At 40.3% G+C, this 26920-nt stretch overlaps 1 protein-coding gene across 2 annotated transcripts in view; it reads left to right on the forward strand.

Moving 5' to 3' along the window:
* Window positions 1-26920, forward strand: part of Ror2 (receptor tyrosine kinase like orphan receptor 2) — a 210053-nt gene that overhangs the window by 172097 nt on the left and 11036 nt on the right. For both annotated transcript variants that reach the window (XR_006853761.2, XM_046453916.1), the window contains exons 3-4: window positions 3117-3404; window positions 4292-4322. Coding sequence is in view for 1 of the 2 variants with exons in the window: in XM_046453916.1 (XP_046309872.1) it covers window positions 3117-3404; window positions 4292-4322 (319 nt within the window). In the remaining variant the exon portion in view is untranslated. The remainder of the gene's footprint in view (window positions 1-3116; window positions 3405-4291; window positions 4323-26920) is intronic.

Raw genomic sequence — 26920 nt, forward strand, 5'->3', positions numbered from 1 at the left:
TTTATAAAATGGAACTTACTAAAGTGGTTCTAAATTAAATTTAGAAGAGAAAAATAGCTGTGCAATGGAGAAAATTGCCTCCCACCCGTAATGCTTGTTGTTCTTGGTGTCAAAACACATTTAATTCATCATCACCTAGCAGATGGGATTCAGCTGCAGCAGCAGGCTAATAGGATGGTGGAGGGAAATGAACAGAGCTGGCTTTAGATGGGACAGCCTGGGAACTCTGTCTGTGGAGGTGACATTTTGGGAGAGACCCGATCCTTGAGAAATGGCAAAGACCACCAGGGAAAAATCATTCCTGGCCAACTGAGCAGCAAGTAACCATCTTGGTGTGGTTTAGGGAGAGCAAGAACTCTTCCTTCAGGGGTGTGGGTTGGACAGAAAAAAAATTCAGGAGCCATGGTACCATGGGGGTAAATTATTCTCCATTATTTACCTTCCTAATTTCTTCCTGGAGGCTCAGTTTTACTCGCTTACCTAGGGAGAGTGTTACCTAATTCCTGACCCACGGTTTTGCTTCTGTTGACTTTCCAGTGGAACTTGCAGGTAGCCGATTCCAGGTCTAGGTTGGCACTCAGGTGCCATCCATTCTGCCTTGTCCATTCCTCGATGGGCAGACCTTCTATATGCACTGCATTGGTACCTCCACCCCCACGTATAACTGCTGGCCATTTAGGAATATTCTTTTCAAGTCCTACTCTGACCCTTTTCTGTCCAGAAAGCAGTGAAACAATGTGTTGAGATGGGCAGCCCAGATTCTATCATAGTATCTGCTCATGTGTTCAAATCAGGTTAGATCTTGTGTTTGACAAAGGTACAAAGACCGGGTGTCCAGTAAACAGGAGATTTGGGAATGCAGGGCTCCCTGTGCTGCCGTTGTGTGGTTGAGTTACTGAAGATGATACATCTAGAATTGTATCCTGAAAATTAAGGCTACCATTTCTTGGCATTGTCCAGCATTATAATTAACTTCCAGCTCTGTGCCATTTATAAAAATTATCTTCTACGACCTAATGAAGTGTATTAAGAAAGGCTGGCTAGGAGAGTCAAGGTGGAACCTAATGATGTTGTTACGAATAATTGCAAATAGTAATTTGTGCTAATTAGTGACTCCTCTGCAGACAGGCACTGTCCCTGTGACTAAAGACCACCCTCATCTCGAAATCTACAGCTGGGTTCTCTCCTCAGCCACCTCCTTCCAGCCAACACCTGGGGCCAGCAGCCATTCAGCAATGCTTCTCACACATGGGGGCCTGTCAAATTTCCAGTTAAATCAGTAACAACAGAAAATGCCATCTTTCAGCTTCATTAAAACAGAAAGGATTTGGGCCATCCAGAAAACAAACCAAAAGATTCAGAACATGGACACACAGCTGGCCCTCTGTGACCCTAGATTCCACGTCTGTTTATTCAACCAACCACAGATCAAAATATTTTTTTAAAAAATTGTGTCTGTTTTGCACATACAGACTTTTTCTTGTTGTTGTTGTTGTTCCCTAAGCAATACAATATAATAACAATTTCCATAGCAATTACTTTGTATTAGGTATTATAAGTCATCTAGAGATGATCGAAAGTATATGGGAGGGTTATGCATAATATGGGAGGATTGTGCATAGGTTAGATGCAAAAACTACCCCATTTTATAGAAGGGATTTTACCATCCATGGACTTTGGTAGCCCAGCCGGTCTTGGAACCAATCCTGGAACAGATACCAGGGAATGACTGCATTTATTTTAAAGGTATTTTCAGATTGCTGTATTGCATTAATTTTGTTTGACCTAAGGTTCATTTCCTTGTGATCAGTTGTCTAACATTAGATTTCCTTACATGTTAGGCAATTTTAGTTTGCATGTTTGTCTTGAGTACCTCATTGTCACTGACCACACCATACAGGTGTGTACACACACATACATGCACACACGCATGAAGACACATATGCATACATGTGTACATACATACACACATGAGCACCTCTCCCTCCTCTTCTGTCCCTTATATCTCTCCTATCCCCTCTGGCCTGTATTGCCAGCCCAGAGCTCCTACCCTGGTTTTACTGGGGCCTCCACCTTGAAGGGCAGTGTTTCCAGTTCCCTTCTTGGGAATGCACCTCCTGCTCCCTAGCCAGGGCACTTTAAGGCCCTGTCTTCCCTTAAGTATGAGAGCCAGGCCTTGCTCCTGCCTGCACCAGACCTGGGTACCATGGGCAAAGCCTTCAGTCCCCTCAACCTTGTCATTTCTGTGCTATTTACAGGGCAGCCATGATCTGGTTTGGGGGGTTCTGTCTTTTGACACATATTTTCTTTATGTATTATTGTGCTTTTTTTTTTCATCGGGTGTGGAATTTACATGATATTCAGCAGCCCTGGTGAGATTCAGGGTTTGGGAAGGGAGGCACAGTTGAGCCTCATCACATGCAGATTATATATTTGCAAGTTCACCTCATGGCTAAAATGTATTTGTAACCCCCATATCAGTATTCCTGTTCTTGGAGTCTCTCACATAGATACCCAGGGCACCTTCCCAGCTTCTTGGTGAAGCTCTCTTTCTTTTCTCAGCCTGTTTACTATCATTTTGTTCGTGAGTTTGTGTGTGTGGTTTTGCACTTTTTGTTGGTGATTTTGCTGCTTAAAGGGCCCCCAGGCATAGTGCTGAAGTGCTATGTACTGTGCAAAAGCACAGTCAAGCTTCCATGTGCCTCCCAGAGGAAATACATATGTTAGAGAAGCCTCATTTGCACACAAGTTGCAGGATGTTGTCCTTGAGTTCAGTATGAGTGAATCGGCACTCTGTATTAGATAAGGAATCTTTAAACAGAAACACGTGTAAAATGAGTTTTGGATCAGTTGATTGACAAAAATGTGGCCAGAGAATCCCAGGAACCTGACTCTGTGTTTCCCCAGCAGCAACAGCTCCTATTCCCTGACTCGGTATTCAGTGCGACGTTGTGGAATGTAATGTAATTACTGCCAAGAACTGGAATCCACTGTATGTGTGTATGTGAGCAAAAAATGGAAACCTTCCCTCACAAGTAGTTCGTGTAGGAGCCCCAGGGGCGCTTCCTTCCACCTCCCACTGATGTTTGCTTGTTCGTAACCCCTCTGCTTGGCAGGTTACTTTCTGAATTTTCTAGAGCCAGTCAACAATATCACCATTGTCCAGGGCCAGACAGCAATTCTGCACTGCAAGGTGGCAGGAAACCCACCTCCCAGCGTGCGGTGGCTGAAGAACGATGCCCCCGTCGTGCAAGAGCCGAGGCGGATCATCATCCGGAAGACAGAATATGGCTCCCGCCTGCGAATCCAAGACCTGGACACGACAGACACTGGCTACTACCAGTGCGTGGCCACCAATGGGGTGAAGACCATTACCGCCACTGGAGTCCTCTACGTTCGGCTCGGTGAGTCGGGACAGCAGGGGCACGTTGGTTCGCAGATAGGAGTGCCCACAGCCACCAAGCGAGAGATGGGTTTGCTCTCTGAAACTGAAATACACAAATCAACATGAGAGGAAGTCAATAAAGCCACTCCCCAAAGCCTTCCCCGTTGAGCACAAACCTGACTTACCCTGTTAACCCATTTACTAGTGATAACAGAAAATAGACACAGATGGAGTGGTCCGTAAACATGGAGCCCAGAGAAGAATCCCAGACACACAAGGCGAACTGGGTCATTCAGTGGAAAGGCCACATCTCAGCAGGTCAGGTGTCCATGGGGAGGCTGGCCACACTGCAGGTGGCCAGGGGAGTGTTGGACAGGTCTCAGCTCACTTGTCAGAGTCTGTGCCAAGATTTTGTAAAACTGTTTGCACCTCCCTGCCCATGCACACCTGGCCCAGCTGGGGCAGGAGGACTGGGAGGCGACAGGTCTGAACTTCTGTGCTTGTCACATGGAGTGAAGGAATTAAAGGCAAGAAGGAATGTATTCCTTTAGTCCTGGTTGTGGGGAGACCCCAGGCTATGCATGCCCTTCTAGGGTCACACCATTGCCAGAACAGGCTTTGTGGGTGAAGTTTAGATGAGGAGCGAGAAGGGACGGCAGCAACTCCGGAAAGAGCCCCCAAAGTAGCCACAGAAACAGAAAGCACCCCTTTGTTTTGTTTTGTTTTTAATGATTTCTGGCATCACAAGGGTGTCCTCATGAGCTGAGCAGAGCCCAAGGCCTGAGGACTACCGGCCACAAATGAGCCCAGGGGCGCCCACCGTGTTTACGATCGGCGTGACTTGAAAGCAGTTGTGTTCTGGAGGGTGAAGTATTAATAACCTGGCTTTTTGCTTTTTCCTTTTAGGTCCAACACACAGCCCAAATCATAACTTTCAGTAAGTATCTGTTTTCCTCAAACCATTTTCCGATCCTCTGAGGTTATGTAAGAATCTAGGTTTTTAAATCCAACAGACTCCTGTCTTTGCTGAAATTCCAAAAGTTGTCCGGGCAGGACACAAGGATGGCAATGTGCTTGTTTAGGTTTGGGAAACCTTTACATTTTCCATGTTTTCGTGTAGAGGAAAAATGTCATCAAAATAAAGATTGTTAATTGCTTTCAGGGATCTTGACCTTTCAGGTCAAGTGAATCGGGTATAAACACACACACCAGATTACCAGGACCTCCTGGTGCACAAGGATGTTTGCAAGCAGGGGGCAGTTCTTACTGTGAAATCCCAGCCCCACCCGTCTGCAGTTTACTTCTTTTTTTTTAATTTTTTGGCAGTGGTGGGGATCCGTCCCAGGGCCTTGCACATAGCAGGCATCTCTATTACCGAGCTACATGCCCAGCCCCTGCAGATGGAGTTTATAAAGAGCAGGGCACTCTCTACTGCCAGGGTCTCAAGCCCACCTTATAAATGAGGAGGCTGAGGCACGCAGCCAGGCTCCCATCCCCTTAGCCAGCGGCTGACTGAATCTGGCTTTGGACTTGGGCCTCTTTCTTCCAGCACAATGACTGACCCACTGCCACTGGATTAGGAGTTCTCCTCTGAACTGCAAATGCTGTCGTGATGTACAGGGAGAATTACTCATTTCATTTTCTGTGTTTGAGGCAAGGAAAGACTAAATCCCCTTCGTTTCCCATGCAGCCACATTGGACAGCTATGGCTTCACATTCAGATGTTCTGAGCAGTAGCATGAACACGGCGCTGTCGATGAACTGCTCAGTCTGTGCTGGTTTCTGTTTCCCTGGGGCCTGTGGGGCCATGTTGGGAGTGTGGGCAGCCTACTTGAGAAGGTCTCTGCTGAAATATAGTGCTGGAGCGAATCCTTAGTGATCATTCCTACACAGGATGATTAGGCAGAAGAAGTTGCATCAAGCATATACTGATGGGCTTTGGGGAAAGTATAGGTCATTTAGAAGTTATTACTTTTTCTCTAATTTATGTCTTTACACTTGTATATTTTACAATGAATGTATTTTATTTATTATAATATTATGAATATATAGTAGGGACTAGGGATGTGGCTCAGTGGTAGAGCACCTGCCTAGCACATGCAAGGCTGTGGGTTCAATCCCTAGCATTGCAAAAATAAATAAAAATAACAAATACTATTAAAAATATATACTGTTATGATTTATATACATTATAACAATATATAACAAAAATATGTAAATATTTCACTTAGAATTATAAAGCTGATTTATTATATAAATGTGAAATATTTTCATTTATATATTATACATTTATATAACTAAATATTTGTATGAAATATTTCACTTTATTTTTATGTTAACTTCCTTCTTATTTTAAATTTTGGGGTTAAATCAGCACATTCATGTAAATAATTTGGGCATTTGTGGTATGGTAAAAGCTTCTTCCCTTCTCAGAGTGGACCAGACCAGGGTGTTTTTTTTGGGGTGGTGGGGGGTGGGAGATAGCATATGTAAATGTACCTGGAGAAATACATCTGCTCATTTCTTTTTACTTTAGTACATAAATGATATATTTATTTAGCAGTAGGTATTCTTAGATATCTTTCCATTTCAATGTAGTTTAAATTTCCCTGGTAATTTCTTTCCTTCTTTCTGAACTTGTACATACAGCATGTGATCATTCCTGTAGTGATGGGCATTTCCAGTGTGCCCACTGACAGTGCCGCACTGATTTCCCTGGCCATGTGCCTTGGGAACTGAGGATGAGTTTCTCTAGGACAGATTCTGAAGAGTCAAACATACTAAGGCACACTGTTCACCTTTTTACATGGTAGTCCTTATCCACAACTTTGCTTTCTAAGGTTTCACTGCCTTCAGTCAGCTAAAGTCTGAAAATATGAAATGGAAGATTACATAAGTAAATAATTCATAAGTTTTAAGCTATGTGTCATTCTGAGTAGCATGATGAAATCTCATGCCATCCTGCTCCATCACCTGGAGTATGAATCATCCCTCTGTTCAGCACCCACCCTGTATATGCTACCCACCCTTTAGTCACTTTAGTTAGCCATTTTGATTATCAGATTGACTGTCATGGTGTCACAGTGCATATGTTCAAGTAACCCTAATTTTACTTATAAGAGCCCCATGGCACAAGAGAAGTATTACTGGCAATTCGGATGTGCCAAAGAGAAGTGTCTCTTTTTTAAGTGTATTGTTGAAATACAGAGAGAGCAAGAAACCACATTCACATAAATTTTATTAGAGTATGAAATGGAAGATTGTTATGTTTGTCCTTTTTTATTATTAGTTATTATTGTTATTCTTTTACTGTGCCCATTTATGAATAAACTTTATCACAGGTATGTATATGAAAGAAAAAAACAGAATATATAGTTAATGGTGCTATCTGTAGTTTATTATACCAACTGAGGATGTGTACATAGTATATGTATGTGAATAATTTTAAAATAAACTCCTTAACCTTTTCCTAAAGCCCTTGCATCACTCAGCTATAACATCAGAGAGTTCTGATCACTGTACTTATTTGCCAACATTTGGAGTGGTCAGTCTTTATAAGTTTAGCTATTCTCTGGATGTATTTCTCACAGATAAGGGGAGACTACTAAAATCAATACAGACAACAACTGTTCACAGGTTACTTTCCTGCATGACATAAGAAAACATGGTTCTCTTTATCTTCCATAAGATGATTTCCAAGTTTGTTAATTTTTGCTACTTTGAAGGATGAAATAATGTTGTCTTGCCTATTTTATTCTCCATCCCCCCATTCCTGAGGCTGAGCCTGTGAATGTGAAGTTCTTGGCACTGGTATCTCCCATTTCTCACTTACCTCATTGTATTTTCCCTTTATGTTGTCTCTTAATGATTTTAAATAATTATTCCTATCTTATTTCTTAGTCATATAGAAATGAAAATTCTTTTGTTACTTATAAATAATCTATGAGTTTTTCTTATTATACCTTATTAAAAGAATGCCCCAATTTCCTTGAAGTATTCTGATGGTGTTTTGGTTGAAATTATAATGAATACTATGTAAATTAGGTGAAAACTGAAATCTAAATTGAATTTTCCTATCAAGAACCACTTCATGTTTTTAAAGCATTCTGACACATAGACAATGTATCATGAAATATTTCAGATATATGAAAACAAGGAATTTTTATAGGGAACATCCGTGTACCTGCCAGACACACCCTAACATTTACATTTTACTCTGCTAGCTTTCTTGCTTCTCCTTGTCACCTACTCCTCCATCCATCCCGTCAGTCCGTTTTACTTCTCATTTATTTCACAATGTGTTGCAATTATTTTACACTTACTCTGACATACTTCAGGATAGATATCATTAAGGAGTTTTATATTTGTTCCCTATTCCCATTTCTACTTTGTAGTTCAAGTTTACATACAATATAACATACAGATTTTCAATATCACCAATAAGAGCTAACAGGCACACAAGCCTCTGCAGTCAACCCCTGTCCCAGTACAGGGCATCGGCATGCTAGAAAGTTCAGCCATGCGACTTCCAAGTCACTCCCCTCTCCATGCACCCACCATACTGTTTACTTTTTTTCTTCATGGATGAGACTTACCTATTCTAGAACTTCACAGAAATGAATCTTGCAGCCTGTAGCTGTGTAAGCCTGCCTCCTTCATTTAGCGTGATGTTTCTGAGATGCACCTACACTGTAGCTGTCACAGCGGGTTATTGCTGTTCATTGCCAAGTAGTTTCCACCTTATGAACATACCAGTGGGCTTATCCAACCTCCCTTGGATGGACACCTACGTACATTACAGTCTTTGGCTATGTGTATACAGCTGCTATGGATATTCTCATACAAGATTTTTATGGACATGTATTTTCATTTCTGCTAATGTTATCTAGGCATAGAATTGTTGGGTTTTGTGCGTGATTTTTAAAGAAATTCCCAGACCTTTTCCTAAAGTCCTCATACCACACTTTGTACTTCTACCAATAGCATTGAAAGCTCTGGTCACTGCATGTATTTGCTGACATTTGGGGGCAGTCAGTCTTCTTAAGTTTAGCTACTCTCTTTTATAGTGGTCCAAGTGATCTTTTATATCATTCTAACGTCTTGTAAAACTAATATTTATTAGTAATTTTTTAATGTTCAGATTCAGGTTGAACATTCCCAATGTGAAAATCCAAAATCTGAAATACTTTAAGATCCCAAACTTTTCGAGCCTCATGTCAGTGCTCAAAAGTTTCAGAATTTGGAGCATTTTCGGTTTTCAGATTAGATAGGCTCAACCTATAAAGTCTAGGCACATATTCCAAAATCCAAAAAAATCTCCAGAGTCTGAAACATTTCAGTGGCCAGCATTTTTTGGATAAGGGTTCTCAACATGTAAATGTATTTAAGACTATAAAGTTTCTTCTGAACATCATTCTGGCTGCATTTCCCTGCCTCCAAACAGTTATTTGGGCTTTTGAAATTTTTTATTGCTTTCTGATTTTTTTTGTATTATTTTTTCATTTATTTTTATTTTTTAAATTTGTTCAATTAGTTATGCATGACAGTAGAATACATTTTGACATATTATACACAAGTGGAGCACAACTTCTCATTCCCCTGGCGTGTACCTGGTTCAGCTCCTTTAAATACTTTTTGCCTTGGATTCAGTTTTGAAGAAATAGCTATTCCTACTTTCTTTTTATTTGCATTTTCCAGGAATTTATTTTACTAACCTGAACTACTTTAAAAAAAAAAAAAGCTCAAACAAAATCAGATTTTACATCCTGTTCTATGTAGGTCTCTGTTTAGTGTATGCAACTAGATTTTGGGGAAATGTTGGAGAGGACGATTTTCCAATGTAAAATTCCACATAAGACATGGCTCATTTTATCTAATACTCAGTGTTCAAATCTCTACGCCAGTGCTGCTTTTAATTACACATTCACTGCCTGCAGACACAGGTTAGCTCTTGTCATTAATACATAACCATCTCACCGTGAGCCTCTGTCCCACGTCTTCTTGTCCCTGAGGGTAAGTATCCTCCCAGGACAGAGTTCTGAGTTAGAATCGCAGGTGGCCACCTCCCTTCTCCCCAGGAATAGCCAGATTGCCCTCCACAGAGGCTGAGGGACTCAGAGTCCTGGCAGCAATGAATGAGTTATCATTTCCCTTGACTCTTTCTAGAACATAGTATTATCAGAACTTAATATTTTCGCCAGTGTCTTGGGCCATAGGATAATTTTATGTTAGATTTCACGAGTTAGTGATGAGGTTGAACATCATCTTTTTGGTTTAATAGCCACTGAATTGTTTGTTCACATAAAACCTGCCCTCATGATTTGCAGATTCCCTGTTTGCAAAGTTCCTTACTCACTATAGTTTATTTGGAAACTCAAAATCAGCATCCGGGGTGTTTTCCTGGTCATTCATGGATTTGTGCAGAGTGGTAAAAAATCTGAGTCACAACACACTCTTTGCCAGCTGAGGTCACCCAGCAACACTACTTGTTTTAGTTCTCAGATTATAAACAGATATCCTTTTTGTGGTCTATTTAGTGTCACGTTTTTCATGTTTTCATGCTTTTTCTTGGTGATTTCCCTGGCTAAAGTGGCTCCCGGGCATGGTGCCAAAATGCTGTCTAGCCATCCAAAGCCTGAGAAGGCTGGGATGTGCCTCAGAAGAAATATGTGTGTTCGACAAGCTTTGTTCAGGCATGAGTTATAATGCTGTTGGCTGTGACTTCGATGCTAACCAGTCAATGATATATATATTAAATACAGTATCTTTAAACAGAAACACATTAAACAAGGCAGTGTATTATTGATAGGTGGAAGAAAATGTTGTGACTAGAGACTTGTAGAAAATTAACTGTATACCCACTATGAATGGGTGGTTCCATTTCTGCTAATTCAGTGTTTGTAATGACTTTATAGAAACAAACTACCAGAAATAATCAAAATAGGCTGTGTTTGGTCCATTTTTTTTTCCATTAGGATAGTTTCCTTCTTATTATTTCTTTGTAAGAGTTTTAGAATGTTATCCAGACATAATCCTTTGCATAGTTTTTGCTCCATCTAGAATCGAGTTTTTTATGCTGATAGAAGCTATTGTTATACTTCACTATATACATGACCTAATACCTTGGCACCATCTAATGATGATCTCATCCGTATTATTAAATTTAACACCACTTTTGTTATAGATAGAATTTCTATACGTATGGGTCTACCTATAGGTCCTCTGTTTTGTTTTAACTATAGCTTTTGATCCTGGACCGATGGTCAACATTCTGATATTTAGTATATGTTGCCGCAGGTAACGGAAGGTACCTCACCTACTGCTAAGGGCTACATTGTGCCCCCCACCAAATTCATTAGGTTGAAGTCTTATCCCAATGTGTCTCCCTATTGGAGACACGGTTGGAGCCCTGATGGGATAGAATCGGTGTCCTTACAGAAGAGGAAGGGACATCAGATCTAACCCTCTCACACCTATCATGTGAAGAGCTCAGCAGGAAGGGAGCCCCTACCAGGAACCAGAATGGCCAGCCCTTGGACTTTCAGCATCCAGAAGTATGAGAAACAGATTTGCATTGTTTCAGCCCTCCCAACTGTGGTATTTGTTATGGTACTGAGCTGATAAATAATACACCTGTCTTATTACTTGACCATTTTTCTAAATTTTCTGGACTGTTATTTGCCTTCCACTTTTCCATGAGAGTTTTATGGTTTTACTTTTTTAAAAAAATTTTTAATTATTTTTTAGGTGCAGATGGACACAACACAATGTCTCTTTATTTTTATGTGGTGCTGAGGACCGAACCCGGGTCCTGCCCGTGCCAGGCGAGCGCTCTACGGCTGAGCCACAATCCCAGCCCCTATGTTTGTACTTTTATAGGAATTGCAAATAAGTCTGTTGTCTCAGAGAGAACTGATGTTCTCTGTAGTTTGTGGTTTTGTGATTATTTTTCTCTGTTTCTTTCAAAAAAAATTGTATGATTTTCTCCATCATCTCTACATGGCATATCTTTTCTTATATATCTTATAGGTGGCTCATTGTTTCTGCTAATGATAACCTTATCTTTCCTTCCCACATTTTATTTTCAAGTTTTGTGTTGATGGTGGCTCAAAAACACACTGAATTTTACATACGGATCTTGTATTCTCCAACTCTGTTGAATTTTTTCATTTCGTTAACTTTCTGTAACATCTTTTACATTTTTTTCTCCGTGGGGGAAGTCAAGTCTTCTACAAGTAATAGATATATGATTTGGTTTTTCTAAGCCTTAGCTTTTATTTCTTCTTGTCTTATTGCATAGCCTAGGACTTCCAGCATCTTGTCAAAGCGTATCTTTTTCTGTTCTTCTGTTTTTAGTTTGTTTACATATTTATTTTCGCTAATAATGAGAACCCTTCATTTTTATGCTCACTTTTCCAGAATCAAAGATGACAGTGTAGATCTTCCACTTTTATGATGTTAATATTCTGTTACATAATAGAGTTCCTATTTTTGAATAACTAGACTAAAACCCACTCAGACTGAATTATTCTGATGTCCTGCTGGATTCATTTACTGACTTTGTGCTGGTCGATGATTTTCTTAAGAGTAGTTAATTTATTTTTTATTTGGCAGATAAAAACCATAAACACACACACACATATAATATATATATATATATATGTAATAGTGGAGTTGTAACTCAGTAGTAGAGCATGCACTTAAGTTTTCACAAGGCCTTGAGTCAATCTCCAACACCCTCCCCTGCCAATGCATATGTCTCATATACTTATCATTGTATACTGATACAATGATAAGTATATGAGACATATGCATTGTCTTATATACTTATCATTTTTGCATGCGTATATGGTGAAAACACTTAAAATCTACTCTTTCAGCCATTTTCAAGTATATGATATATAGTTATTAACTATAGTTACCATGTTATGCAGCAGATCTTTTGAACTTACTCCATGTGAATTTTCAAACTAAAATTCTGTGTCCACTGACCCACATCTTCCCAGTCCACCCTATCCCTTGGGACCACCCATTCTGCTCTCTGGCAAGGACCATCTTTGGTCAGACACCCTGTAGTCTGAGACATCGGCTCATTGGATGTCATCTTTCGGCAACCATGATTTTCTTTTATGATCACGTTGCAGATTGATCCCTCCCTTATCATGGTGTGCTTATGACATGGCTGGAAGTTAACCAAAGTGAAGACAGAGGGAAAATAATGAAATTAAGGCACTGAATAATCCACAAATTCTCTATTTCATCCACTCTATGCAGTGACTCCTCTCTGGGGCCATTTCCTTAGCAAATGTCCAACGGTTCTCCTTCTTTCATCCTTGGTCAAGTGGTGTGTCCTGTCCATGGAACTGAGAGTTGGGTCCATGACTAATAACAGAGTCGGGTTTACCCCTGTGCACAGAATGGCAGCATAGGACGCACTGCTGTTGGTTCTCAGAGAGGAACATGAGTGGGTGACACACTGCCCTGTCCCTGCCTGCTACCGCCCTCACAGGCCCACACATGTGGGTGCTGGCAGTGAGTCTAGCTTCAGCATATGTGCATGGGGAGAGGTGAGACTGGGTGTCCTGGGAGGTAAGGAATTTACTACCATCAAAGCAGCCATTTCCTCTCCATCTGTGTTCATCTGGGGGTGTGGAGGGTGTGTATACGGAGAATAAAAGCTTTAAGAAAGGGTGGTTTCCCCACTGATGCAGGCTCAAAGAACAGGGTTATTATGACTTACTCAGGTGTAGTTTGGGCAATGTCCAGGGAATTAACACTAGGCTACATATCTGGCATTTCATATGTTTATTCTGTTTGGTTTCTGCTCTTTTAAATTAAAAGTGGCTCATTGTCACTGGGATGGGCCCATCCACCTGTACTGCATGCTGGGGGGGGGCAGGGTTGGGGGTGCTCTCCGAAACCTCAACATCAGAGCCCCTACCTTCCCTGTGTTGTCCTCGACCAACCTCGTGACCCACAAGTGTGTGCATGCATATCCTGCTGCTTCTAGAATGCCTGTTGTCCTTTTGAACAATTAAAAGTCACCCTAATTCTTGGCCTCTGGGAAATCACCTTCTTTGGGGCCATGTCCTGATCCCTCTTATTCTTTAACTTAATAAGCATCAAGCAATTCCCAGTCTTCCACCCTTCTCTACTTAATTCCTCATGACCCGGGAATCTCTGTTTCCAACTCCAACTTATCTCCCCATCTCCAGGCTCGTGTATTGAACCACATAACGAGCATCTCCATGGGCATGATTCAAAGGCCTTGCTCGTACCCAGAGCTTTAAACAGAACTTCCAGCTCCTTCTACTTCCAGCTCCTTCCATTGCTATTTTGGGGGGGAACTGTCATAAGCATGATTCAAAAAACTTCATCCTTAATTACAGAAAAGTAGCACTATCAAAAACAGTTGAAACTTCCAACTGTAGTGCCAGTAATTAAAAGTGACTTCAGGAGAAACCAAAGTGCCTTATAGCTGGTAAGTGAACCCAGGCAAAAGACCGACATTCCACATTTGATGTTAAAATCATTAGACCATCAGCTTTATCAAGTTGGAACAGAGGTTGAAGCAAGAGAGAAGCCAGCCTTATTTTCTTTCTCAGTGCCACCTTGTCATGATAGGTTCTGTTTTTTGGAAAATGTGACTCTCCTTGAATCCCATAGTGAATAAAAGATGCCCCTTAATACTTGATTGTGTGTTCCCTTATATCTCAACAGTTCAAGTTCAGAATATATTCAATTCATATTCTACTTTCTCCAATTATTACCCTAATATTCTTCAGATTTCCTCCCTAGAATAGGACACTAACCATGCTGGTTTAGTGTCCTGTAACCCGGAATCATTCCTTGGCCTTTGTGGCTTTTTATCCTTCCAGGATATAACATCTGGGGGTGCATGGTGTCAGTGTGCTCTTTACCAGCGAAGTTATTTTACTCATTTGGGGACAACTCCTTTCTCATTATATAGTTTTACTTCCCTGTGAAATTAAAAACAATTTATGAAAAAATCTTACTAGCACTGGGTTCGATTCTCAGCACCACAAAAAAATTTAAAAAATTTTTTTTTTAAATCTTACTAGCATTTTATTGGGGTGGTATGGCACTTTGGGGAGAATTGTCATCTTAAAACTCTCGAGTGTTCCAGTCTCTGAATGTGGTACATATTTCCATTTATTCAAGTTTTCTTTTCTTTATTGTGATGGTCTGAAGTTTCAAGTGTGGAAGTCTTGGTTATCTTTCGTTAAATCCATTCCTAAGTACTTGTACCATTTTCCAATGTAGTGTGCAGTGCCATTAGGTATGATCGGTTCATTCTGCTGTCACATCCATCCAACTCCAGTACTTTATCGTCCTCCCAAGCTGAAACTCTGTCCCCATTAAGCACTACTCCCTATTCTTCCATCGTCCCAGCCCATGGTAAACGCCATTCTATTTCCCTCTCTGTGGATTTGACCACTATTTCAGGTAGCTTTTAATGTTATTGCAAGTTCTTTGTGTATATTATATACATAATGCGTGTGTGTGTATACACACATGACTTGCGGTAACATTAAAATATCAGTTTGCAAATGAAATTTATATATATAAATATATAGGTACAAAGGTATATAAATTTTATTTGCAAATTCTTGCTCTCATAAATATGTTATCGATTCTTGTAGATTGAACTTATCCTGTGGCCTTGCAAAATCCATATTAGGTGTACTCATTTTTAAATATATTCCTTGGAAAAGTCTGAGTAAATTATGATATTGTCTATGACTAAAGACAGATTTATATCATCCTTTATAAACTATATGCTATTTATCTATCACCTAAGTCTATCTAAATACCTATCATCAACCTACCTACTTACCGACCTGTCACATTTTTCCTATTGTGGTGCTCAGTACCAACATAGAAATGTTGGACAGATGGGGCTGTGGCTGTGGCTCAGTGGTAGAGTGCTCGCCTAGCATGTGTGAGGCACTGTGTTCGATTTTCAGCACTGCATATAAATAAATAAAATAAAGGTCCATTGACAACTAAAAAATATTTTTTTTAAAAAAATGTTGGATAGAAATAGTAAGAGCAGGCATCTTTGTCTTGTTTCCTTTTTTAAGGGGAAAATATTTCTTATTTCACCTTAAGTAGTATATTCATTGCATGCTTCTTATAGATTCACTTTATATTAGATAATATTAGAGAAAGTTCTTTAATTCATTTCTTTGGAGTTTTCACAATGAATTGATGTTGAACTGATCTTTTTATACCAACTAAATTAATTCTGTGGTTTCTCTGTCTGTTTTCATTGAGTGTTTTTTTTTTTTCTTCTTTTCTTTTCGGTATAGGGGATAGAACCCGGGGCACTTAACCACAGAAACACATCCCCTGCCTTTTTAAATTTTATTTTACTTTTTAAAATTTTGAGACAGGGTCTTGCTAAGTTGCTTAGAGCCTCACTAAGTTGCTGAGGCTGGCTTTGAACTTGCCATCCTCCTGCCTGACTCTTCTGAGCCTCTGGGATTATAGGTGTGAGCCACCATGCCCAGCTCATTGATTGACTTTTTATTAAATTATTTATTTATTCTAGTTTGTTATATGTGATGGCAGAATGCAATTTATTTCATATTACACATATAGAACACAATTTTTCAAGTCACTGGTTGTACATAAAGTATTTTCACATCATTTGTACTTAGGGTAATGATGTCTAACTCATTCCACCATCTTTCCTACCCCCTTCCCCCCTCCATTCCCCTCGCTCCCCTTTGCCCTATCTAAAGTTCCTCCATTCCTCCCATGCTCTTCCCCATCACCATTATGAGTCAACATCCTCATATCAAAGAAAACATCCAGCCTTTGGTTTTTTTGGAATTGGCTTACTGCACTTAGCATTATCGTCTCCAGCTTCATCTATCTACCTGCAAATGCCATAATTTTATTCTCTTTTATTGCTGAGTAATATTCCATTGTGTATATGTGCCACAGTTTCCCTATCCATTCATCTACTGAAGGGCATCTGGGTTGGTTCCACAGTTTAGCTATTGTGAATTGTGCTGCTATAAACATTGATGTGGCTGTGTCCCTGTAGTAGGCTGTTTTTTAGTTCTTTGGGTATAAACCGAGAAGGGGGACAGCTGGGTCAAATGGTGGTTCCATTTCCATATTTCCAAAGAATCTCCATACTGCTTTCCATATTGGCTGCACCAATTTACAGTCCCACCAGCAATGTATGAGTGTGCCTTTTCCCCCACATCCTCGCCAACATTTATTGTTGTTTGTATTCTTGATAGCTGCCATTCTGACTGGAGTGAGATGAAATCTTAGAGTAGTTTTGATTTGCATTTCTCTTATTGCTAGAGAATTGAACATTTTTTCATATATTTGTTGATTGATTGTATATCCTCTTCTGAAAAGTGTCTGTTCTGTTCCTTGACCCATTTATTGATTGGGTTATTTGTTTTTTTGGTGTTAAGGTTTTTGAGGTCTTTATATACCATAGAGATTAGTGCTCTATCTGATGTGTGAGGGGAAAGATTTGTTCCCAGGATGTAGGCTCTCAATTCACCTCACAGATTGTTTCTTTTGCTGAAAAGAAGCTTTCTAGTTTGAATCCATCCCATTTATTGATTCTTGGTTTTAATTCTTGCGATATAGGAGTCTTATTAAGGAAGTTGGGGCCTAATCCGACATGATGGAGATTTGAGCCTACCTTTTCTTCAATTGGGCACAAGGTCTCGGTTTAATTCCTAGGTCTTTGATCCACTTTGACTTGAGTTTTGTGCATGGTGAGAGATAGAGGTTTAATTTCATTTTGTTAAATGTGGATTTCCAGTTTTCCCAACACCATTTGTTGAAGAGGCTATCTTTTCTCCAATATATATTTTTGGCGCCTTTATCTAATATGAGATAACTGTAATAATGTGTGTTTGTCTCTGTGTCCTCTGTTCTGTACCATTGGTCTATAGATCTATTTGGGTGCCAGTACCATGGTGTTTTTGTTACTATTGCTCTATAGTATAGTTTAAGGTCTGGAAAAGTAATGCCATCCGCTTCACTCTTCTTTTTTTATATATATATATATTTATTTTTTAGTATTCGGCGGATACAACATCTTTGTTTGTATGTGGTGCTGAGGATCGAACCCGGGCCACACGCATGCCAGGCGAGCACGCTACCGCTTGAGCCACATCCCCAGCCCCGCTTCACTCTTCTTGCTAAGGATTGCTTTGGCTCTTCTTATTTTTCTAGATGAATTTCATGATTACTTTTTCTGTTTCTATGAGGAATGTCATTGGGATTTTGATTGTGACTGCATTGGATCGATGTATAGTGCTTTTTGTAGTATGGTCATTTTGATAATATTAATTCTGCCTATCCAAGAACAAGGTAGATCTTTCCATCTTCTAAGGTCTTCTCTAATTTCTTTCCTTAGTATTCTATAGTTTTCATTGTAGAGGTCTTTCACCTCTTTTGTTAAGTTGATTCCCAAGTATTTTTTTCTTTTTGAGGCCATTGTAAATGAGGTGGTTTTCCTAGTTTCTTTTTTCCTGAGGATTTGTCACTGATGTACAGAAATGCCTTTGATTTATGGGTGTTGATTTTATATCCTGCTATTTTGCTGAATTCATTTGTTAGTTCTAGAAGATTTCTGGTGGAATTTTTTAGGTCTTCTAGGTATAGAATCATATCGTCAGCAAATAGTGATGATTTGAGTTCTTCTTTCCCGATCCATATCCCTTTAATTTCTTTTGTTTGTCTAATTCTCCGGCTAGAGTTTCAAGAACTATGTTAAATAGAAGTTTTGAAAGAGGGCATCCCTGTCCTGTTCCAGTTTTAAAGGGAATGCTTTCAATTTTTCTCCTTTTAGAATGATGTTGGCCTGGGGCTTAGCATGGATAGCTTTTACAATGTTGAGATGTGTTCCTGATATATCTGTAGTTTTTCTAGTATTTTGAACATTAAGGGGTGCCGTATTTTGTAAAATACTTTCTCTGCATCTATTGAGATGATCATAGGATTTTTATCTTTGAGTCTATTGACGTGATGAATCACATCTATTGATTTCCATATGTTGAACCTTGCATTTCTGGGATGGTGACCATCTTTTAGACATGTTTTTGTATTCAATTTGCCAGAATTTTATTGAAAAATTTTGCATCTATATTCATTATAGATATTGGTCTGAAGTTTTCTTTTTTTTGATGTGTCTTTGGTTTTGGAATCAGGGTGATATTGGCCTCATAGAATGTGTTTGGAAGTGCTCCCTCTTTTTCTATTTCATGAGATAGTTTGAGGAGTATTGGTATTAGTTTTTCTTTAAAGGTCTTGTAGAACTTAGCTGTGTGTCCATCTAGTCCTGGGCTTTTCTTGGTTGGTAGGCTTCTCTGATGGTATCCTCTATTTCCTTGCTTGAAACTGATCTGTTTAAATTGTGTATGTTATTCTGATTTAGTTTGGGCATATCATACACCTCTAGAAATTCGTTGATGCCTTTGGTATTTTCCATTTTACTGGAGTACAAATTTTCAAATTTATTTCTAATTATCTTATGTATTTCTGTAGTGTCCATCATGATATTTCCTTTTTCATCATGGATGTTTGTAATTTGAGTTTTCTCTCTCCTTCTCTTCATTGACGTGGCTAATGGTTCATCAATTTTATTTTTTCAAAGAACCAACTTTTTATTTTGTCAATTTTTTCAAATTTTCTTTTGTTTCAATTTCATTGATTTCAGCTTTGATTTTAATTGTTTCCTGTCTTATACTGCTTTTGAGGTTGATTTGTTCTTCTTTTTCTAGTGCTTTGAGATGTAATGTTAAATCATTTATTTATTGACTTTTTCTTCTTTGAAAGAATGAACTCCATGCAATGAACTTTCCTCTTAGAACTGTCTTCACAGTGTCCTAGAGTGTGGGGAGCCACTCTGAATGATTCACGTTCTCGAGATTTCAATATGTTGTATCAGTGTTCTCATTTACCTCTAAGAATATTTTAATCTCTTCCTTGATACCTTTTGTAACTTATTGTTTATTTAATAGCATATTATTTAGTCTCCAGGTGTTGGAGTTGCTTTTGTTTTTTATTTTATCATTGATTTCTAATTTCATTCCATTGTGGTCTGGTAGAACACAGGGTAGTATCTCTACTTTTTTATATTCACTAAGAGTTGCTTTGTGGCATAGTATATGGTCTATTTTAGAAGAGGATCCATGTGCTGCTGAGAAGAAAATTTATTCACTCATTGAAGGATGAAATAATCTATATATGTCAGTGAAGTCTAAGTTATTGGTTGTATTATTGGGTTTTATAGTTTTTTTTTTTTTTTTTTTTTTACGCTTTTGTTTGGAAGATCTATCCAGTGGTGAAAGAGATGTGTTAAAGTTACCCAGAATTATTGTGTTGTGGTCTATATGACTCTTGAACTTGAGAAGAGTTTGGTTGATGAATATAGATGCTCCATTGTTTGGGGCATATATATTTTAACTGTTATGTCTTGTTGGTGTATGGTTCCCTTGAGCAGTATGTAGTGTCCCTCTTTATCCCATTTGATTAACTTTGGCTTGAAGTCTACTTTATTTGATATGGGGATGGAAACCCCTGCTTGTTTATGCAGAATATGTGAATGGGATATTTTATTCCAACCTTTCACTTTCAGTCTGTGGGTGTCTTTTCCTATGAGATGAGTCTCTTGGAGGCAGCATATTGTTGGGTCTTTTTTTTTTTAATCCAATCTGCAAGTCTATGTCTTTTGATTGGTGAGTTTAGGCCATTAACAGTCAGTGTTATTATTGAAACATGATTTATACTTCCGGTTGGTCACTTTTGTTTATTTTATTTTTTATTTTTTTAAAGAGAGAGAGAGAGAGAGAGAGAATTTTAAAATTTATTTTTTAGTTTTTGGCGGACACAACATCTTTGTTTGTATGTGGTGCTGAGGATCGAACCCGGGCCGCACACATGCCAGGCGAGCGCACTACGGCTTGAGCCACATCCCCAGCCCACTTTTGTTTATTTTTGGCATTTAACTTGACTTGGTTTCTCCTTTGGTTGGCTCTTCCTTTATTGTAGTTCTTCCCTGCCGCAGTCTGGCTGGGCACAAATCATGAGCCACTGAAGCAGGAACAAACTTTATTTCTGAACTCCACCAGCACACTCCACACATGCTCCCTGGGAACTCTCCCCAGCGCCACGCGGTTCCTCCAGGAACCAGCAACCGGAAATATCCCTCCTCCGGCACTTCCCCCAACCAATGGGAACTCTCCGGGAATCCCCGCGAGAGTTCAACTGGAACTCATCGGGAACTCCGCGAGAACTCGATGGCGTCACCTCTCAACCACTACTTCTGGCAAAAATGCCATGCGTCATCCGGACTCGGCTGTGGCCCTCAGCACTTCCCCTTGCAGATTTTCATTTCCTCCTTGTGGAATATTTCGCCAAGAATGTTCTGTAGTGCAGGCTTTCTTGCTGTAAATCCTTTTAGTTTTCACTTTAGGATTTTGTTTTATCATCAAATCTGAAGCTTAATTTTGCTGCATGTAAGATTCTTGGTTGGCATCCATTATCCTTTAGAGCTTGGTATATGTTGTTCCAGGATCTCCTGGCTTTGAGGATCTGGGCTGAAAAATCTGCTGAGATCTCAGTTGGTCTTCCTTTATAAGTAATCTGAATTTTCTCTCTTTCGGCCTTTAAAATTCTATCCTGACTCTGTATGCTAGGCATTTTCATTATAATGAGTCTTGGTGTAGATCTGTTGTAATTTTGTACAATTTTGGTGTCCTATAGGCCTCTTGTATTTGATTTTCCAATTCATTCTTTATGCTTGGGATTTTTTTTTATATTATTTCATTGAAGAGATTGTGCATTCCTTTGGTTTGAATCTCTGAACCTTCCTCTATCCCAATAAATCTTAAATTTGGTCTTTTGATGGTATCCTATAATTCTTGGATATTCTGTTCATGATTTCTTACCATCTTCACTGTGAGGCCAACTTTATTTTCAAGATTGTGTGTTTTGTCTTCATTGTCTGAGGTCCTGTCTTCCAGGTGAGCTAGTCTGTTGGTGATGCTTTCTATTGAGTTTTGTATTTGACTTATTGTTTCTTTCATCTCAAGGATTTCTGTTTGGTTTTTTTTTTTTTTTTTTTTCAGAATCTCTCTTTTTTGAAGTAATCTCTTGCTACATGTATTTGCTCTCTTATCTCTTGGTTGATATGATCAGTTTTTGCCTCTATCTGCTCACTTAGATCATTCTTTAATTCCCAGATCGTTTTGGTTATGGATGTTCTGAACTCCTTCTCTGTCATTTCACCTGCTGCGCTGTCTATGGAGTCTGTTGTCCTAGTGTCTTGGTTTGTTTGGGGCACTTTCCTCCCTTGTTTTGTCATGATGTCTGTGTGTCTTCCTCTCTTGCAGTGTAGATCCGACATATTACAGTGTCTGCCCTGTTGTCTTATGGTGTCCCTGCAGGTTACCAACACCTCACCTTTAAGGGGGAGGTCAATGTTACAGCACTCAGTGTATCCAGTGTGCAGCCATAGATGAGTTAGCTGCTGTTTTTACATTTACAGTTTTGTTGCTGTAATCAGAAATGATGAGTTTGGTTATCTTCTACTAAACAGACAATAGGTTTGCATAATGGTTTATAGTTTCTAATGGTAGAAGGGGGCTTGGGGGGTTGTCTGATTTGTGAGAATATAGAGGTATTAGATTATATGACTAGTGAAAGGGTAATCATAAGAAGTTGGCTGTTAGTAGGAGAAACAAGATTTTCTGTGACCTCAGCAACAGGATAACTGGTAGCATCCTTAGTAGAGATACCTCTGGTGCAGCCAGGCCCACAGGGACCTTGGTGACGTCTTACCAGGTCCTTATTGATAGACACGGCGATATCCCAGTTTCGTGGCCGTGGCAGCCTCAAGCCTATGTGTATGCTGATGTTGGGCTGTGGAGCCATGCTTTGGTGAATAAGGAACCCCTGCACGGGTGCCGGGTGCCTTGTGGCTCAGCACTGGGGCGGGCCTCTCTCCTTCATTGACTGACTTTTCAATGTTGAAGTAACTTTATTCCTGGAGTTAATCCCAGTCGGTCCATTATGCATTTTTAAAAATATTGTCCATGTTTATTTTGCTAGATTTAGTTAGCATCATGGTTAACATGAGGAGGAGGGTATTGCCCTTCTGATCATGAGGTATATTGATCTGCATGTTCTTTTGATGTCCTTGTTAGATGTTTGTAGCACAGTTGTGCTAGCCTCATAAAATGAATTAGAAAGTGTCCTTTACTCCAGTATTTTCTCTTAAGAGTTTGTGTACACTGCTGACATTTCTTCTTTAAATGTTTGGCAACTCCCAGTTTCTCTGTTTTAATTGTGGGAAGGGTTTTTTGTTTGTTTGTTTGTTTGTTTTTGTTTTTAACAACTTCAAGGAATTAATTACAGCTTCAAATTCCTCAAGAAATTGAGGGTTATTCTGAGTTTTTCTTTTTGTTTGGTGTTTTTTGTTCCTCAAGGAATTTGTCTTCTTTTCTAACTCAATCTGTTTACTTCTTTGTTCATGATGTTTCTTACTGTTAAACATCTGTAGGGTCTTTGGTGATGTTCCCCTATGCATTCTTGATATTGGTGATGTGAGTTTTTCTCTTTCTTAATCAGTTTTTCTAGATGTTAGCAACTATGACAACTATGTTACTTGGTTTTTGGGGGGTTTTTTTGGTACTGAATACAAGCGTCCTTTACAACTGAGCTACATCCCCCCATCCTTTTTATTTTTTATTTTGAGATAAGAATTCACTAAATTGCTGAGGCTCAAACTTGTGATCCTCCTGCCTTGGCCTCCTCAGTCACTGGGATTACAAGTGTGCACCACCACATGCAGCTACATTAATTGTTTTGAAGCACTAATTAATGTTAGGCTTTACTGATTTTTATATTGTTTGTTTTCTGGTGTATAAATTTCTGCTTTTGACTGTAGTGGTTTAATCATTTCAGATTTAACTTGCCCTCATTCTTAAAAATTCTTAGGTTATAAACTTTACCTAATTTAAACACATAAATCTCTAAATTCCTAATTATACCTTTTAGTTGCCCCACAAACCTTTGATATCCTATACTTTGATTTTTCATATTGTTTAGTTCTGCATTTTCTTCTTTGGCCTTTTGGTTCTTCGGAAGTTTGCTATTTAATTTCCAAAAATTTGGAGAGTTTCTAAATATCTTCTTGTTATGGATTTCTAATTTAGTTCCCTGTGGTTACAGAATTTTGGTTTTGCTCCTTTTAAATGTATTGAGGGTTGTTTTATGGCTGCACATGTGATCTGTTGGGGTGCCCATTCCCTGTGGACTGAACAGATGTAGGGACTGCTCTGGTTGGGCATATTGCTCTATAGGTGTTCGTCAGATCAGGATGGTGCTTAGAGTTTGGGCACTTGTGAGTTTCTTCACTAAGTTTTGACTAGTTCCATGGATTGCTTCCCTGAATTCCACTGATTGCATTTAATGATATTAAATTTCCAGCTATCATTGTGACTTTCTCTATTTCACTGTGGCTTGCACTCTGGATTTTGTTAACTTTCTGTGAAGAGGGCTGAGTTTTGTAATTGCTTACAGAGCTTTTGCTGTCTTTGTTAACGTGGCTGGTTTGCTCTCTGTCCTCTTGCCTGTGCCTCCCGCTAAATTGGAGATTCAGTTTTAGCACCCTCAGCTGCACTCCGGCAGGCAGCCCATTTATTATGAACCCTCTCATAATAAGGAACAATTATGAAAATAATTTCACTACTTTTTAACAAAAAAATCTTTTATGGGAAAAAATGTTTCACTCCCTATAAAATATTGACTACATTTGAATTTTGATGTGTTTTTTTTTATCTTAAAAGATCCTTTGTTTCCCTTAAAACTCATTCATTATTTCTGTCCCTGAATTGATCTTCTTTTTTTGTGGGAGGGGGTGGGTGGGTGCCAGGGATTGAACTCAGAGACACTCAAACACCGAGCCGCATCCCCAGCCCTATTTTGTATTTTATTTAAAGACAGGGTCTCACTGAGTTGCTTAGCGCCTTGCTGTTGCTGAGGTTGGATTTGAACTTGCCATTCTCCTGCCTCTGCCTCCTGAGCCACTGGGATTACAGGCCTGCGCCACCACGCCAGGCCCCTGTATGGACCTTCTTCACATATTTTTTTAATTTTCAGCAGGTGCCATCCAGGGAAGGTGGTGGGTCTGCCCACCCTCCTCTCAGCCCCCGTGGAAGAGCACTTTCTATCCCAGCTGGTTCCTTCCTCTGCGTTTCCCTTCCGCCTGCTACTCCCTCTCCGTTGCATCTTCTTACCCACTGTTGTGGTTATTTCTCTCTCCCCTCCTTGACAGTGACTTCTTGGTGTCGAAGTTTCTTCTGTATCCACGTATCATCAGGCTTTGGATCAGTGCCCACATTAGGAGGGCAGAAGGGTTTCAGATTCATAGCACAGATGTTCTACCATGGGGTGAGCATGTCCCTTTCCCTTGCATGGTCTAAGGAATTTCACAGATCCCAGATTCTGTCTCAGACTTTCTCCAGCTCTGGTACTCTTCAGTGCTCCTGAACCAGGCCAGGTAAACAGGAAACATAATTTTGTTTGAAAGTAGAAAGTAACTCCCACTTGTATTCTTCAAAATTCAAGGAGGTCATTTTCCAACCCCTTCTGTTTGGCTTTTGGGATGTTTTCGAAGATTCAGATGGAAGCCACAGAGTGCTGAGGAGGGGAGCGTGAGCCCCTTACTGTCCACCCTGTACCTCAGTTTCTCACTCCACCCTGTCAGCACCTGGCCTATGGCCAGGGAGAAGCCTGCAGCAAGTGCCCAGTGTCCTCTCCCTTAAATCTGACAGGGAAGAAAAGAAAGTGCTCACCCTTGCAGGATTGTCCCCGGGGCTGGGGGGAATCTCTCTCAGGCTTAGCTGATGTTAATGCAAGCACCCTCCACCCAACCACAAGCACCAGGGCAGAGGCAACTCTCATTATGTCGGTGTTTTTAACCAGCAATAAACTTCAGCTCAGGGTTAGGGTGAAGGAGCATGGGCTGGGCTCACAGAGTCAGTATGCTTGTCTATTTAAACTCCCTAGAAGGAACCCAAAGATATAACATGCAAGCTCAAGAGAAGGGCATCCTACTCTTGCTGAAACCCAGACCTCCTCATTTGGATTATTTATGGCTTCAGGTTCTTTTCTTTGAAAAAGAACTTTTCCTTAGGGGCTTGAGAAGGCACTGCAGTGGGGGAGAACCCAGAAGAGAGATGGTCGTGCTGGGGCCCCTCATCTGCTGCAAGCATTCAGCCTCAGCCTCTGTAGCAGCTCACTCGGGGAGTTTTTAAGTCCATGGGGTTAAACTGAGCACAACTCAGGTTTCATTTGGGGATGGTCTGCCCCATGCAGGGTGGAGAGGTAAGTGTGCTCACTCATGGGATCAGTCCCCAGTTTGCTAGAAAACAAGCTACTGAGTTGCACCTTTGAGGGGATCAGCAGAGACATGTTCTGGAAGCCCAGGCCCACTGTGTGGTGCACCTGGGTCTTTACAACGATGGGTTTCAGTGCCTATAGCTGGACTAATTGGTTCTGCAGAAAATAATTTAGCACACCTCCCACCGCGACCTCGAGGGAGGACTGTGTCCCCTTCACTTCAGGGCTGGGAAGGCTGGACTGCAGGATGGAAGGACAGCAGTCTGCTGTCATGTGTCCCCCTCTCAGGCCTGCTGCACATTTGCGTATGGTCCTGCTGCCCAGGAAGCAGCAGCCAACTCTCATCTTGGGGTGTTGAAGCGTGCATCTCCCCTTGCAAATTCTTTGAGGGTGAGGCTTCCTTTTCTCTGCATCTGTTGCCTTTGGATATACTAGAAGATGCCTCTGTGCAGCTTTCCTCCTCCTCAAGATTTCTCTCCTATGATTTAATGACAGAATGCAGCTTTTGCATTATCATTGTTTTCATAAAATCCTTGTTTGCAAACAAGGGAAGTGTGTGTGCGGGGAGTGTCGGTCAGCTCTGGTGTGCACCAGGGGTGGGAAGCATCACACCTCATGTCTGACATGGGTGCATTTGTGCGTTTACACAGAACCACCTGCCCAGCCACGTCTCACCCTTAAGGAGCCCTCCTGCGTCCCACACTCCTTTAACGATGCCAGGGTGTTTGGGTTTTGTTCTTGATTAAGAGATTAATTTGAGAGCTCTTTCAGGTTGACAGAAATGCTGAACAGCAAGGCAGAGAGTTTCCTGTTCTCTCCCCTCACCTTCCTCACAGTCTCCCCTATTAATTAGTTGATGAGCCCATGATGATACATCATGTGAACTGGACTCTGTGCTCTACATTCAGGGTCACTCTTTGTGTTTTACCTTCTATGGATTTTGACCAATGTGTAGTGACCCCCATGATGACCATGATAGTATCATTAGCAATAGTTTCTCTGCCCTAAAAGTCTTCTGCATGCCTTTGCCCATCCCCCCCCCCAACTGTACCTCTGGCAACCACTGGTCTTTTTACTGTCTCCATACTTCTGCATTTCCACAGTATCATGTAGCTGGGATATCAC

Source organism: Marmota monax, unplaced genomic scaffold (genome assembly GCF_021218885.2).
Source record: "Marmota monax isolate L192 unplaced genomic scaffold, Marmota_monax_Labrador192_F-V1.1 WCK01_AAM20220418_F8-fsc00217, whole genome shotgun sequence".
Lineage (NCBI taxonomy): Eukaryota > Metazoa > Chordata > Mammalia > Rodentia > Sciuridae > Marmota > Marmota monax.